Source organism: Hippopotamus amphibius, chromosome 9 (genome assembly GCF_030028045.1).
Source record: "Hippopotamus amphibius kiboko isolate mHipAmp2 chromosome 9, mHipAmp2.hap2, whole genome shotgun sequence".
NCBI lineage: Eukaryota > Metazoa > Chordata > Mammalia > Artiodactyla > Hippopotamidae > Hippopotamus > Hippopotamus amphibius.
In genome coordinates this window covers 90,068,427-90,084,555 of record NC_080194.1, presented here as the reverse complement: position 1 = coordinate 90,084,555, position 16,129 = coordinate 90,068,427, and the positions used below count along the sequence as shown (strand labels likewise).

The 16,129-nt window shown below is 55.2% G+C and overlaps 1 protein-coding gene and 1 long non-coding RNA gene across 8 annotated transcripts in view; one reads left to right on the top strand and one right to left on the bottom strand.

The window, feature by feature from the left end:
• Nucleotides 1–10,103, bottom strand: part of NECTIN1 (nectin cell adhesion molecule 1) — a 90,573-nt gene extending 80,470 nt beyond the window's left edge. Inside the window, exon 1 of one of the 2 annotated variants that reach the window (XM_057748386.1) lies at nucleotides 9,361–10,103. In XM_057748386.1, the coding sequence (XP_057604369.1) occupies nucleotides 9,361–9,439 (79 nt within the window). In that variant the 5' untranslated portion in view covers nucleotides 9,440–10,103. The remainder of the gene's footprint in view (nucleotides 1–9,360) is intronic. The other variant, XM_057748385.1, reaches the window with a different exon arrangement.
• Nucleotides 10,104–10,494: 391 nt separating this feature from the next.
• Nucleotides 10,495–16,129, top strand: part of LOC130860338 (uncharacterized) — a 42,489-nt gene continuing 36,854 nt past the window's right edge. For 4 of the 6 annotated variants that reach the window (XR_009055420.1, XR_009055419.1, XR_009055418.1 and 1 more), the window contains exons 1-4: nucleotides 10,495–10,575; nucleotides 12,456–12,783; nucleotides 14,575–14,671; nucleotides 15,602–15,718. This is a non-coding gene — a long non-coding RNA (uncharacterized LOC130860338). The remainder of the gene's footprint in view (nucleotides 10,576–12,455; nucleotides 12,784–14,574; nucleotides 14,672–15,601; nucleotides 15,719–16,129) is intronic. The other 2 variants (XR_009055422.1, XR_009055421.1) reach the window with 2 other exon arrangements.

The following is a 16,129-nucleotide window of genomic DNA, read 5'->3' as shown; positions in this document are numbered from 1 at the left end:
ACACGGCGGGAGGCCCCCAGATGGCATCAGTGATGCTCAATGTCTCAGGGGATGAAAGAACAATAATGTCAAGACATTTCCCTCCAGCACAGGCACATTAGTACTCCCAAGACACAACAGTGACCGTGGCAGGATATACCAGGAGTAGAACAACTGTACTTCTAGTAGTTTTAAGGTATCCAAAGGATAAAGTGGTAACAACTGATGAAACTCTCTGGTGATAAGCACTAATAGCTGCCCGACGCTCCAGGGAGGCCCCAGGTCATTCCAGCACCATCAAAGGGAGCAGGAGCGTAGGCTATAAGATGCTGTGCAGGGGCGACGGGCATTCTGGAGGCAAGGTCCTGTGTGACTCCAGGCTTCGTAAGCTGTCTTCCTTCATCACCCAGAAGAGAGGCAGCCTAGCCAAGTGATAGGATCATGGCACTGGGCCCGATTTCCTGGATCTGAATCCCGGCTCTCCCATTTACTAGCTATGTGACCAGAGGCAACTTACCTAACTCTGCTTGGACCTCGTTCGTCCATATGTTAAAAATGGGGGAAAGTATCCTCCACAAGAAGGAGGTATTGTTATGAAGACTAAATAAGTTATTACACACCAGATGTTTACAACAGTGTCTGAGCATCTAAAAACTCCCGAAAACAGTTTGCTGCTATCGTTATCATCTCACTGTCCAAACAAGCGACTATGTATCCACCAAGCTCCTACTATGCAAGCATGTATCCACCAAGCACATCCTATGCAAGGATGTATTGGCCTGCCACCTGCTATCAGCCCACTGTGGCCCACCCTGTGCAAGGTCCTGGGCGTTCCAAGCCCTGTCAGTAATGGACCCTGTCCTTTTGGAGCTCTCATTCTTATGAAGATAAATCCCAGGCCCAAATAACTATAGCAAGATGCAGAGTGGTTACTGCCGTGGGTGGCATGGACAAGGTGCTGGGGAGGGAGGCTTTTGAGATGAAAGGGGTTATCTCCAGTTGGGGGCTTCATGATAGAAGTAGCTCTCAATCTCAGTTTTTGGGTATGGGAAATAGAGGAGGTTTGGGGGAAATGGCATGTGCAAAGGCACTGAGGTGGGAAAGCACAGGGTGCGTGGCTAGCTGGGCCTCCTATGCAGGGAGGGGTGGTGGAAGCTGAGTCAGGGAGGAGGCAGCTATCAAATGCTTCTGAGCTCGTGAGTATCCGTCTCAGGCGCGCTTTAGGTATATTCATCCAGGAAGCAGTGTAGGCAGTTTGGAGCCAGAGAGCCATGAGTCAGTGACAGAGGTGCACCAGGGGCTGCTGCACGATTCCCCAGAGTGAGGATGCTGCTGCCAGCCCCTCCCGCAGCGGGACCCACATCAAGTGGTGGCAAGGCCAGCTTGGCTCTGAGGCACCTTGTCTACTTCCTTTGTCCCAGCCACTGACAGCCTTTGCCCAGGAGAGACCAGGAGTGAGCGAGGGCCGACGTGGGGCGCCGCTCAGGGGCCAGAGAACAGAGCCCATGGAGGCAGCCTACCAGGCCCACTCGGGGCTCGAATTCCAGAGACGCTGCAGCGCCTTACAGGGGAGCCTCAGGGGCCAGTGCGGATCTCCAGCCCCCTTTCCTCCAGAGCAGGGCTGCCTTGCTGACGTCTGCCCAAACAGATCGGCGCTCCCATCTCCGCTGACTCATTTGGCGGGTGCTCATGTGCTGAAGTGTGGGCTGGCCTGCGTGACCCCTGCGTGGAGCATACTGAGTGAGCCCGGGTGCATGAAGAACCAGTTACTCCGGCCTGGCACTCTCTTTCCTCTACAAGACTGAGACACCAAGAAGGGGCAAGGTTTTCTTTGTCCTCGTCTTGTTTTTCATGGCTACATCCACTGTGCCCTGGTGGTATTCTGGTGACTGCCTGGTCTGCAGCAGAAGAAAGATAAAGCAGAGGGGGAGAGCACGGGCACAGAGGCTGGTTGTCAGCAGGCACTAGAATCTGCTAAGAAAGAAATAATCCCATCTTTGGTGGAAAGAAGCCCAAGATGGAAGAAGCCCAGGGTGCCATCACAGTGATTGTGGGCAAGTTACTCCACCTCGGGGAGGGGGGTGGGTCCAGGAAGCCCCTGCCAAGGCTGCCAGCTGGTGAAACAGCATCTATAGGGGATGCAAAATGCTTCTGACATGGGGTTCCCAGGTCTCTATGCCCACCTTTTGGACAGAAAGATGCGCTAAGATTCAGGCCAAGGCCGTGGAGAGACTCCACCTCTGCTGCTAGGATGTGTCTCTCAGAGCATATCCCAGACCTGTGGGTGTGGGTGGGTGTGCTGTCCCTGTCCCCAAAGGCCCTCCTCCATAGAATGACAACGATTTGCTGAGCTTCTAGAAGGTGGACTCCTATGCATAGCCCTGGAGGGAGCTGTGTCCTTGTCTCCTGAAGGCGGGGAGCAGAACTGAGGGTCCAAGTGGGCAGGAGGGTCTCCATGTTTCCTGCTTTGGGGAACATGCATTCCGGGAATGTGCAGGTGGGGGTGTGGAAGGAGGACCCTACTTAAGCCCATAGATCAAACTCGAACTCCCAATGGGACACGCTTGTGCCCATGGCCACTGGCCTGTTTTGCTGCCTGGGCCATGCCTGCAGCTGTGTCCCAATGGAGCCACCAAGTCAGTGGAACTAATGTCCTCTAATGAGATCCGGGCCAGAGTGGCCGGGCGGGTTTTATTGTCTGTGGCTTGGTAATGAGACTCCTCATAAACTGGGAATGAAATTGGGGTCTGCGTGGACCAGAGAGGGGTGGGGGGTAGCCCAGGAGAGGGAATCAACTCTGCCTACCAAATTTCACCCCCCTCTCCCTCTCTGCTTTTCCAGTCAAGTCCACAATGCCTTCTGAGCACCGCTCTGCCCCAGGCCGGGCCCACATGCTGGCTGTGTGCCTGCCTGTGCCCTGAGGCTCTGTGCTCACACCTCAGGGGCCATGCCCATGTCTCAGGTCAGATGCCCGGGAGTGATGCTCTAGCATCTGGAAGGACATGCTCCCCTTGCCCCCTTCTCCCCCCCCCAGCTCCCGAGCTGTTCTGTTGTTGGGCATCTTGTGCTCTGTGCCAACCTGGGCTCTGTGGTCAGCTCCAGCGGGGCTACCCTCCACCTTTATCCTCACCTTATCCCTCACTTCCCCAGGGAGCCACCATGCTCTGGCTTGCTGTGGTGGAGAGCGTAAGCTGGTGGCTGCTGGTGAAGCGAATGAGCGCCTCACTGGACATATTCTCTCATGGCCTGGCTCAGCCTCTTCTGCATCTGTCCATCCCAGCCCATCTCATCTTCCTCATCTAGTGGACTTGCAGTCAGAAGACCCAAAATCTAATTTGGCTCCACTGGTATGAGATGGTCAGCAAGGTACGAAACCTACATCTCACTTTTCTCATCTGTAAAATGGGAGAACTACTGATACCCTTCACATGGGGTTATTGAGAGGATCAGCTGAAACTATGAGCTGAAAGAGTATCACAAACATCTTTATTATCATTGGCGAAAGCATTGAACCTGCAGCAGGAGAAACTGAAAGGGCTTTCTGCCAGTGAGAAGGGCGTGACCCCAGAAGGGATTCTCTACCTCTCCAACTATACCATCTCTCCCGAAGAGCCGGTATCGGGGACTGCTGGGAGAGGGTCCTGTGGCCCGCCCTTCTCCTAAATGTGGAAGGTTGCAGGGGCTGAGTCCCAGGCCCTCCATGCCAGCCTCAGGCTGCTGCCCCAGCCAGCGCTCTAGATGGACCACGGTTCCCAGCTGGGCCCCAGCCAGGGAGCGAGGCAGGTGCCAGGGAGAGCCCTCAGTGACAGGCTGCAGAACAAAAGCGCATAGCACCTGCTGCTTGTGTAGTACATGACCACCAGGGCTGGGCTCAGGTAGGTGCCTGCAGCCATCCAGGCCTCCTGAGTCCCCCGGGGCTGCCACAGACTTTGCCATCATTTCCAGGTGGGGAAGTGAGGTCAGCAGTGGGCAGGCAGCTGAGTGGCTCTTTCTCAAGGGGGTGCGAAGTTGGCACTGCCCAGCTGGCAGACACAGAGGGGGCCAGGACCACTCAAAGGAAAGGCATAGGGAATAAGAATACCTACCACTACTGCACATTTATCACATGGCTGGCAACGCAAGAAGCGCTTTTCATACATTACTGTCAATCTGATCTTCACAAACCTTCTTTGAAAGCTGCATTAGCAGAAGTCCACTTTACAGATAGGAAAACTGAGGCATACCAAGCAACTTAACCAAGGAAAACTGAGGCATACAAAGCAACTTAACTAAGTCCACCCAGCTAGCAATTGGGAGAGCTGGGATTCAAACCCAGTCCAGCTGGCCTCGCTTTGCTGTCTCACTCTGCTGGGTGGCCCAGATGGGGTGATGTCCAGGTTAGTAGGAAGATGAACTGAGTGATCTGTTGTCCCCTCTTGACTGGGGCCTGGGACCACTGCTACGCTGCCCCAGAAGACTGTGAAAGGCACAGATCCCACGAGCCCCTGTGACTACATAAGCATTGCTCCTCCCCTACCCCAGGATAAACCTTGGGATTATCCATTGCCCTGAGGAGCCTACAGTGTCTGCCTACAGATTTTCTTTGTGTCGTTCTTGGGTCTCTCCTGTTGCACTGAGTTCATCTCTCCTTGTCAGGGTTCAGATATTAGGTTTGATGTATTTTCTCCTGTCTATTCCCTCTCCCCATTTCCCAGTTCCAAGCAGCACAAGAAAATCCAGAGCTTAAAGGGTTAACCAGACTAAGGGGTGTTATCTCCAGCTCAGGGCTTTCCCTGTGCAAGGTGATCCCTGCTCAGATCTTAAGTTACCTCCTGCCCCAGCCAGCACATCTGCTGCTGGCTCTGCAGACCTGGCCTCTATGGAGAGGGACGGGCATCATGGGGCAGAAACATTTGCCAGCTGGAGTGGGCACAGGGTCCTGGGCTCCCAAGACTGCCCTCTTCCCCACTCCTTGCCCCTCATTTCCACTTGTCTTTTCAACAAGGGGGCTCCTGCTTTTTGCTGCATGGACTGGGATGCTTCCAGGCACATGTATGTTGCTGACCTGGGCACACATATGGTTCTGCAGGGCTTTTCAGAGCCCACGACTCAGAGCTCCTTTTTAAACGCTCAGAATATATCACCTTTCTCCAGATGATCCTTTCCCCCAAGTATTCATGTGGAAAGCAAAGATGCCAAAATAGTAGCTGAAACCCTATTTCCTTTGCACCCCGCCCCCCCCCAAACCCCGCCAGTCATTCAGGAATCCTGAGAAGCAGAGGAAAGTCTCTCCAGGTAAGCCTCTCCCTGTGAGGACGCAGAGGCCCAGTCTAAGGCCAAGGGCAGAGCAGAAAAGGAAAGCGGTGTCCAGGCTTCCCTCATCTTGGAAGGAGCTGTTTAAGGGCAAATCCTAAGTCTCCTCCAAAGTCACCCTCACTGACACTTTGACATAAAAACAGGCGTTATAAAGGCTCAGAGTCACTCACAAAATCCTAGTTGGAAAGCCATAAGAAGTCAGTTGCGTGTGAATATCCATCTGATGTGTATTTAAGGCCCCTGTCCCATGGCGACCCACAGATCCTGGCGCACACACCTCCTTATTCTAGTCCCCGTGGGTCTGCATGTGCACAGTGAATTGTAGATAACCAATACATGTGCACACAGTCTTGCACACGTGTGTGTGCACCCATTCTATACTGAAGGTGGGGCTGTATGCTGACTGTCAGAAATGTTATAGCCTAAGTCCCATAGCTGGCTAATGTCATTCTAGCCTGGCCCACTGGCTACCATTCAAAATTAAAAAAACAAAACAGCGAAACAGGTGAATACACAGACACCCTCTCTGTTCCCCCCAAGTAGGTAGGAACCAATCAATTTATCAGGTTAACCAGGAAAGATACAATCAGGAAAATCGAAGGTATATGCACACCTCCCTTGGGTATTTTCTGTTTGTGCTGAACAATGAACATTAGTCAGCTACTAAACAATGGCAGTATCATAGACACAGCAACTGGGGCTGACCCCCTGCTCCCCCACCCTCCCCAGCCTGGCCCACTTGCTCCACCGTCAGCACTAGGGTTCTGGCCGGAGACCATCCTGGCAGCGTACAACTGGGTCCTGCGTCAGGCCAACGAGCTGGATTCATTGTGCAAAGCTGAGCGGCCGAGAAGGGGATGGATATCACAGTCTTGGCAAGTATCAGGCAACAAAGGGCTGCCTGTCCCATAAACACAGAGAGTTAGGCTCAGAGACCCCGTCTAGACCACTCAGCCTTGGGTGCCGGGCCCAGGCTCTGGGATATCTCCTCCTCCCTTCCAGCCTTGACTATTCGGCCTTGAATCTGATCTGGAGACACTCCAGAGCACTGCCTCTGAAATGGGCACTGGGGTTCCTGCTTACCCACGCTGCAAACCCCAGGCTGGCAGAATTGGTTTCACCATAACGTCCTGCCCAGCAAGCCTGAGCACACCACTATCCGTGAGCAATGGGGAGAGAGAAAAATAACCCAACAGTCCTGACACCTCGCGTTTCAAAGGAAACCACCATGACGGTTAACTCTGCACCGGCTGCAGAGAAGGGGGTGCTGTGGCCCGACAGGTCTTCCGAGGGTGTGCACGACACCTGGGGTGTGTGTTCTCTTTCCAGACAAAAGGTTTGGGGAAGCCAATTAGGGAGGGTGTGGTGTAGGTGGGACACCAGCTCAGCGCACCTGTTTCTAAGGCAGGTTCTCTGCTCCTCTCCCCGGTTCCTCCTGTCCCTCTGGGATGCAGCCCCCATGCCCCACTGGCCCTGTCCTGAGGGAACAGACTCATCTCAGAGGCTTGTGAGGCTTCACCACCCTGCCTGGTAAAGCCTGTGTTGTTGAAAACATACTTCTGTGTTTACACATCAATAGCCAGATTTAGAGTGTTTTGTCAGGGGGCCACCACACACACCCGGGAGGCTCCCCCTCCCCCACCCCACCAGGCTCCCCTCCTCACCCCTGCACGCTCCCTGCCATAGCCCAGGAGAACCCAGAAAAGAGCATCAGGCTGGCAAGTCCCCAGAGAGAAGCAGCAGTGGGCACTGAGGAGGGTGCCTGAGGGTGATGGTAAACCAGGCGTGGGAGAGCAACTTCTGGGCCCACCAGCCTCTGTCCAAGTGTCCTATGGGCACAATCACATCCACCTGCCTCCCTTTACAGAGGCACCAGGGGCACAGGCACTGGGTAGAGGAGCTTGGGTGGTCTGGGCACTGTCGCTGCCCTCCTGACTGACGCTACCCAGCCATGACAATTACGATTAATCAAGGAGTGCTTATTAAGTGCCTGTCGGAGCTGTGGTTCCTTCATTGGGTCCCACCCCCTCAATCTGGATTTTTGGTGGGGGGAGTGTCTACATTTGAGCCAGGTGAGAGCGTCACTTCTGTGTCCCCACTTCCTGAGTGAGATGGAGCAGGGCAGGCCTCCAGCCCCACAAAGAAGGAATTAACTACCACACACAGCACCATAAAGCTGGGGAAGAGAGTAACAAAAGGAGGGGGAGAATGCGGGTGGGGGGAGTCCACTCCCCCTCCCCAAACCTGCCCGCTCTTTGTCTGACCCAGGCTTAGGTTAACCCCTAGTATGCTGGACCAGTCAGGCCCCAGGAAAGCTGTCCTTTTGCTGGGCTCTGGGTGTGGGCTATATGGGATTGAAGGGTTCCCAGAAGCCCAAACCCCGGTGTCAGACAAGCGCTACAGCCTGAGATTCTAGCATCTCCTGCTGGCTTCCCAGGAGGTCCGGTGTAAGATAAAGACCTCTCATCCTCACCAGAACCACCCTGCTGGGGAGGGACTCAGTCATGCCCCTTTGGGATGTGCAGTGACACCTGTGTGCCCAGGAATTTACTCCCATCCCCACACACCTAGCAGGGCAGCACCCCCCAGGCTGCAGGGCTGGGGGCACCATGGTGTGGGCTTCCACAAACCGCTTTCTGTGCCATCGCCACACCGAGGCATTCGCAGAGCCCTGGCAGTGAGCTGGTGGCAGACGGGGTATAAAAGTGAATGAGGCCAGTTTCCTCCCTTCCAGGAGTGCACCCCTGCCCCACAACTCGGCAGCCAGGCTGGCCCTCAGATAACAAACTGCCTTTCCAGTCTGCGGCATCGCACATATCTCCTCCCTGGAGCTGCCAGAACAGCTGAGACCCAATATTCTTGCCCCACGCAGGAGCTGGTCTCTCTGTACTTCGACCCCTTATTTTGCCACCTAAGGCCAGGGCCATGTGCTCCAACCAAGCTCCCACCCTACCTCGCACCCCCCAAGCCCCCCTCCCCATCTAGCTAGGGTGGGAGGTAGTCTCAGGTTTCTTCCACAAAGGCCAGAGGAACTCCCCCAACCCTTAGCCCTGACAGGCGCCCGTGTCCCCAGCCACTGTGGGAGCCAGGCAGCTTCCCCAGGGACACAAAGGGTTAAATCCAGGAGAGGGGACTCGGTCGGATTTGCCTCCTAAACGCATTTTCCAGTTCATTCCCCAACACAATACGCCGGGCCGGTCCCAGCCTCCGCCCCCACCCCATCCGTCAGAGGGGCCACCGCGGGCCACCCCCAGGGTCGGGCGTCGGGTTAACCCCTCGGCCGCCAGCATCTCGAGGAAGGACACGCAGGGCACCCTCGGGAAAGTGGGTCATGCAGCCACCTGGCTGGCACGAAGCCCGCGACGCCTCCTGCGGGGAGAGCCCCCCAAACTGGGATTGGAGTTCCGAGGCGAAGCCCAGCCCCGCGCAAGGCAAGGAGATGGCGATCGCGCGCCGCCCGGGCCTCACCCTCCGGGAGAGGAACCGCAGGTGAGCTAGAAGCCGCCTCTGCCGCAGGAGCGGGCTCTCCGCGCCGGTGGTGGGGCGACGTGGTGCGGGAGGGGCCCTCAGCGCCCGAAACCTTCTGGCAAAGGGGCTGGCGGAAGAAACGAAGCCCCCCTGCCATCCGCCAAGCCCACCAGCCCACCGGCTCCGAGACTGACGCCCTCCCCCTGGGGCTGTTGTCTCGTTCCCTGAGACGGTGATTACGGTGATTATTTTGCATTTATGTAACATGCAGTGTTTCCAAACTGCTTCCAGAGCTGAGAGCTGGTTATTAAATAAACAGAACGCTATTACATATTATTATTTTTGAGTGAAAAACTGCGCGGAGAAAGTGCTTTCTTGTTACACAGAGACGTGCATCCTACAGCTTCCCTGCAGGGCAGGCTGTTAGGCTCTTCAACCTCTCTTTCTCCGCCGTGCCACCCGCGCCCCCCTTACCTAAGCCGTGACCCAACTTTTCTGGCTCCTTTCACTCGCTACAGCCGAGACGTGCCCGCCATCCAGCTCCCAGCCCCGGGGAGGCATTGGATGGGGGGCGGGGGGCGGGGTGGGGGGGTGGAGGCAGAGGCGGAACGCGCTCACCTGGGAGGAAGAAGGCGGTCAAGCCGAGAGCGAGTCCCCACCAGCGTCCAGCGGCGCCGGCAAGCCCCATCCGAGCCATCGGGGGCCGAGGGTCCGGCGAGAGGGGCCGCGAGGAGAGCGCTCCTCGCGCTCCAGAAAGCAGCCCGGAAGACGAAGGCGATCCCTGCCGGCCGGCGGGCGCTCCGAGGATCCAGGTCAGCCTCAGCCGTCGGCCGGGGCGGGGTGGGCTGGGTGGGATCGGCGCGGCCGCAGTCCGGGCCCCGGGCCGCCGGCGGCTCAGAGGCTCGGCAGATGCCCGCCGCAAGTTGCACGAGTCATGCCTCCTTCTCCTCCTCCGCTCTCCTCCCCGCGCCGGTCCCCGCCCTCTTCTTCCACGCAGAGCCGGGCTGGGGAGAGGGACCCACCCCCGGCGCGCCCGGCTGCCCGGCGCGGGCTCCCGGCCCCCGGCGCGCTCACACCCTCCCGCTCGGCTCCAACTTGCAGGCGTCCATGGCCGGCCGGCCTCCGAGGGCGGCGGGACGAGCGAGGGCGGGCGCGGTGGGCTCGGGGCCCAGGCGGCGGGCGGGCGCGCGGCTCGGCGGCCCGGGCGATCGGGCGGTGCGGCTCCTCGCGCGGGGAGTGATCCTGGGCGCCGCGTCCCCGCAGCAGCGCCGCCGCCGCCGCTCGCTCTGCCGGGTCCCGGCGGTCCGCAGCAACGTGGAGCTGCCCGGGCGCCGAGTCGAGCCGCGCTCGCCGCTCTCGCTCTCTTTCTCTCACTCGCCGCGCTCCAGCCTCTCAGCCGCTCTCCCCGTGACGTCAGCCCGAGGGGGCGCGGCCAGCGTTAACCCGCTCGTGGCTCCCACGCGCGGCCCGCGCTGCGGCCCGGCCTCCGCCCCGCCTCGCGCACCTTCAGGCCGCGGGCAGGGGCGGATCGCCGGCGAGGGCCGTGGGGTCCCGCTCGGGCCCGCAGGCTCGGGAGGTCCCCCTTCGGTCGCCCTTCGGCCGGAAAGAGGGCCGAAGGGCTGGCCGCCCTCCGCGCCCGCTGACGAAGGGAGGCAGTGACCCCTAGCGGCCGGCGTCGGGGAGAAGCCGCTCGGCGGGGGTGGGGTTTAAGGGCGGGTGGAGGGGGTGCTGTGGAGGAGCCGGCGCGCAGTGCCGGGAGCCCAGGAGCCAGCGGTGTCCGAGGCGCAAGGGCTTCTCCAGGCCCTCGCCTCCGACCCTGGCCCCGTTTTACAGGTGAGGAAACGAAGGGCCAAAGAGGGGTAAGGCGGCTCGCCCAGGGGCAGGAGCGGAAGGTGGCGGGACTCGGACTAGAACCCACTAGCCAGAGCGCCTGCTCCTCCTCGGCACCTGAACGCTCAAGGGGAGAGGCAGCTACGCGGAGACCCTCCGGAAGCCGCCGGAGAAGTCGGTGGTGGGCATTCGTGGGTGAGATGCGGCCCCTGAGGTTTCCGGTCTTTTCTAATCCGAGCTCTCTTCAGGAGTTCCTTTTCCGAAAACTGAAGCCTGCTCCCCTCCCTAAACAGAGCAAGGAATCTTGCTCTGCCCCCTTCGCGGAACCTCCGTTTTGAGCGACTTGCAGGATACCCGTGAAAGGGACCCACGCGGTCAGTGTCCGAGGCAAAGGCAGGGACTCCCTGCCCCATCCCGTTCACCACCCACCACATCCGGGTGTGGTTGGCTTCCTGCCAAGGCGGCTGGGCCCTCTGGGCTCTTGGCAGCCTGGGGCCTGCCCTCTGCTCCTTCCCTCTGGACCCCATCCTCTCCCCCAGGAGGAGACGGACAGCCAGAGTTTCCCACTAAGGAGAAGCAGGTTCTCCCCGACGACGCCTGACCAGACAATGCTCCCTTTGCCCACTGCTGCCCTTTGCCTAGCAGGCAGGAGCAGAGGGGAAGTGTGCTGTTCCTGATAAAATGTAAATTCTAGTTCCTGGGAGTAGGAAGAGCAGAAGGGTGGGAAGGAGGGCACCACTTTCCCACTATTTGGGATCTGGCCCTGGAGTATCTCTTGGTTTCCTGCTGCAGCCAAAGACTAAAGTGCTCATGTGTACATTCACACTCATATATATATCTTTTACATGTAACAAATGTAATTGGGCTTTCTTTGTACCAAATACCGTACTCGGCTCAGGGATACAGAGACACTGTCATTGCCCTAAGCGCACTCAGTCTAGTTAGGGGGCAGAGGGGGAAGACACACGGAAACAGATGCTATCAACAAGCATTTAATGGGTGTGATGTGTCTCAGAGATGGGCACACATGATTTGACAAGTCTCAGAGAAAGTGCCCAGTTCAGTCTGGGATGGGGTGGGGATCAGGGAAGGCTTCTGAGGGGAAGGGACACAGGCGCTGAGTGGGTCATCTATCAGACAGAGGCATGTGCTGGAGGAGAAAGGCATTAAGCTGTAGCCTGAGCCTGAGACTCTGCGAGAGGAGAGACCTGAGTGAATGCCAGGTAGCCCCCAGGAGGGTTTTACCTGGGGACTGCCTTATCAATTCAGTTTGTGGTAGTCCAGGCTGGCCCTATAATTTAAGAACCAGTGCTGGGTTGAGTTCACTGCAGTGGTCTCAGGCTCTGCTTCTGAATACTTGATTCATTCACCGTTGGGCTGTCGGCTCCTCCAGGATAGGACCACTTGTAGGAGCTGGACTGGATAGGTTGAAGGGGCATCTCCAGATGCACCAATGCCCACTAGTTCCCTGCTTATGTTCTCCCATCTCTCCATCCATGGGTAAGGCTTCTTTGATCTTCCGCTCTTAAATGGGCTTCCAGAGAGAGTATGTCTGGGGGTTGGCATGGCTGCCTGGGAATGGGTTGGATGGAGAAGATGGAGGCAAGTAAATCAGATAGTATGGTCATTCACTCATCTTTAAACCGGTCCCTAAAACATGCAAAGCACCCACATGGGTGCCAGATTGCATGCGCACACGTGTGTGTGTGTGGTGGGTTGCAGTAGACAGAAAAGGGAGCCAGGGATGGGCAAAGGAAAATAAGATAGAGCTTGTTTACTAAGATAGATGATCCACTGAATGAATATCTTTTGAGCACCTACCATGCTGTGTAATGAGGACACAAAGTAAGAACCAAGACCCTACTCAAATAACTGTATTATAGGATGGAAGTTGTTCGCTGCCAAAGAGCCAAAACCAACCAACCACCTAACCAACCAAACCAAACCAAACCAAACCAGAACAAAAAGAAAGAAATGCTGGCATCTAGAGGAGAGAATGAATGCTTCTCACTGTGGAGAGCAGGGAAGACTTCTGGAAGAGGTGGCCCTGAAGGGTGGATCAGATTTGGACCAAGGGAGATGGAAGAGAGAATTTCAGTGGAAGGAATGGCTTGTACAAGGACATGAAGGTGGGAGAGGTCGGGGCCTGTTTGGAAGCAGCAGGTGGTCCAGTTTGTTTTGCATTTTGAAGATTATAAGAGAAAGGGACAGGTAGGTGCAACTAGATTGTGAAAGGTCTGGAATGTTTCCCTCAGTGATGGGAAGAAACATAAGACCAAGCATCTGGAGACTAACTTCTCGTCCCTACTCTTAAGCCTGAAGGAAGCCCAGGAGTCATTCTTGCTTCTTCCTTCTTCTTTGACCACTATATTCCAATTCGAAAACAGATGTTGAGTATGCCTCCAAAATATGTCTTAAGTCTAGTGACATGGCTCCATTTCTGTTATCACCCTAGTCCGTGCACTCATGATTTCTGCCTTATCCTTGCAGCATCCACATCCTAGGGCAGTATAGCCAGTGCTCACTGAGGGGGGTGGGGGGCGGGGGGCGGTACAGTGTAATGGTTAAGCACACAGGACTCTGGAGTTAGACTGCCTGGATTTGAATCCTTAAACTCCAGCTCTGCCACGTAGTAGCTGTGCGTCCTTGGGCCACTGACTTCACCTCTCTGTGCTCAGCTTTCTCATGTGTAACATAAGGGGAAATAAAGCACTTACTCATGGACTTGTGAGGATTAAGGGAGTTAAACACATTAAGGGCTTGAAACAATGCCTGGTGTACAGGAAAAACTAAGTCTTAGTCATCATTATTACTGTAATCTCTCTCCCCTCATCCAGTTTTGCTTCTCTCTGCCATGGTGCCAGATGGGTATATGTGTTTTAAAAATTATTTTGAAATAGTTTCGGATTTACAGAAGAGACATAAAAATGGTACAGAGTTTTCATATGTCCTTCGCCCAGCTTCCCCTAATATTAACATTTTACGTAACCATGGTACATTTGTCAAAACTAAGAAGTGAGCATTGGTACAATACTGTTAACTCAACTACAGAATGTATTCAGATGTCTTTTTCTTCTGCTAATGTCTATTTTATGTTCCGGGATCCAATCCACAGCACCACGTTGCATTTAGCAGTGAATGTCTTTTAATGCAAATAATTAGGTCCCAGTGCCTGAGAACCCTTCTTGGCCAGCCAGCCTCTGAGGCCAGTGTCAAGTTCTCAGTAAGGCCAGTGGGGCTGCTTGCTTCTGCAGCCCTGTCTCACCCTGGTCCAGGGCTTTGAATAGGAGCTGCTGGGCTTTTCCGAGGTTCCAACCACCAAACTTGCTTCCTCGGCCTTCACCTAAGCTGTTCGCTCTGCCCAATGCTCTTCTACTTCTTTGGACCAGATACTTTTTTATCCTTTAGGGCTTGGTTTACATGTGTCACTTCCCGAGGGTGGCCCACTCTGCCCTTCAGATCAGGTCAGTCCTCTCCTATATGTTCCCACAGTTTCCTTTGCATACTTCTGACCACGTTCAGTCATTGTTTATAATACTTGGTTCATTCCCCACTGGGCTGTCAGCCCCTCCAGGGCAGGACCACTTCGGCCTTGGCCTCTGCTTTATTGCTGGTACCTAGAATGTGCCTGGCATTTGGTAGGCACTTAATGAAAATGTGTTGATTGACTAACACATCCTGTGCCACTTTCTACCAACCATGTCTCCTCTCTGGGCCTGTTTTCTCACCTGCAGACTGATGAATGTACTTTTTTCAGTGGTTTCCCAACTGTGGTTTGAAAGCCCTAGAATTTCCTGGGATCCCTCTTCCCTGCTTCAATAGGAATCATGTTTAAAGAACATGCTGTTTTCATGCTCTTCAAACATTGGGCTTCTGAGAAAGATTCTTCTTAGTGGATTCTGCTGCTTAAAAAGTTTGAACCCCTGACGTATTATTACATTATATATTATGTGTTGTGCACAGTTGCATCATTTTATAACTCCATGATTTTTTTTTCTTCAGGCAATGGTGAGCCACTGAAGGTTTCTGAACAGAGAAGCACTTATATTGGGAGCTGTCAGAGCTGTGCTTCCAGGAGATGAATCTGGCAATAACATGGGTAGGACAGACAGATGAGGATTGGTCAGTGAGGGAGGAGGGGTGCGAGGAGAGAAGGTTGTCATGGAAGCCAAGTGAGGAGAGAATTTAACGGAGGAGGAGGTTGCCAACAGTGTCTGATGCTGCAGAGAGCAGGTGGGAATCAGAGGAGGTCTTTGGATACAGTGGCAGAAACGCCAGTGACCTCTGAGAAGAGTGGTGCTGGGGGCAGAGCAGAGGCAGAACCCAGATCAAAGCAGGAGGAGAAGGATGTGGAAGGTGAAAAAGCAGAGGCAGCTGGTGTCCACTCTGCTCTTGAGAAGTTTGGTGATGAACAGAATGAGGAAAATGGATCAGAAGATTGGAAAGGATTAGCACAACAGAGACCAAGGGGCTTATTTCCCCTTTGTGGTGGGAAATCAAAAGCTCCTGAGCGTCTTGAGGCAGAAGGAAGAGAGCTAGTGGGCAGCGAGGATTGGCAAAACAAGTGTAGGAAGTGAAAGAGGGTGTACCTCATGGGGCAGGCCCTGGAGCAGGCGTGGCTGGCAGGACTAGGGTGGTGGAGGGATCAGCCTTGGAAAGGAGAGGACTCATATTTCTCTGAGCCTGGAGGGAAGGTGAAGAGAGCAGCAAAGATGGAAGTTTTGGGAGTGGAAAGCAGGGAAGTTAATAATAAGGTCATTGCAGTAAACTACGAGTGGAGTTAACTGCAGAGAGAGGCTGGAAGCTGGCCTCAGATCTCATAAAGGAGAAGGCCAAAGGATGTGGAAGGGAGGTGTGATTAGTAAGCTTCCCAAACCCCAAAGGGAAAAGGAACAAGCCTAGCCTCTGTGCTTTCACAGAGAAGAATCAAGACCAGTGGGCTCATGTGTTGGGTAAATAGATTTCAACTTAGTCTAAGGAAGACTGTTTAAGGAACTGACAATGGAATGAACTCCCTGTCCCTTTTCAGACTGAAGCCCCAGGTCCATTTATCAGTGATGCTTTGGATGGGATTCCTGCCCTGGTGTGAAGAGTAGACCAGATGAATTCCACATTCCCTCCTGGCTCTGCGACTCGATGACTACAGGTATGACAGCCCCTCCCAAAGGACAGGCTCTCAGGCTCACCTTTCTCATCTTCCCCATGGCTGAGGGCAGTGACTAGACAGAGACCAGCCCTGAGGAAGGTGCCCTCCCCAGGAATCTGTCCCCACCGTCCCCTCTCAGCTTCCACAGGCTTTTCCAGAGAGGCAGCTGTTGGGCTTGGGAAAGGCCCAAAGTCAATATGATAAAGACTTCCCCTCCTGGCCGTCTCCAAGGCCCCTCTGTGTTATCCACTAACTGGCTAATAAAGCTTACTTTGATGTGAGGGGAGTCCTGTTAAGAAGTCCCCAAGATTCCCCAATCCCCTGAAATCTGTTGCTAGGACAAGATAAACGTAAACCTACATTAGAGTGATATGCTGAACGGGAGTCACACTGTCCTGTGCCCCAGTCTCC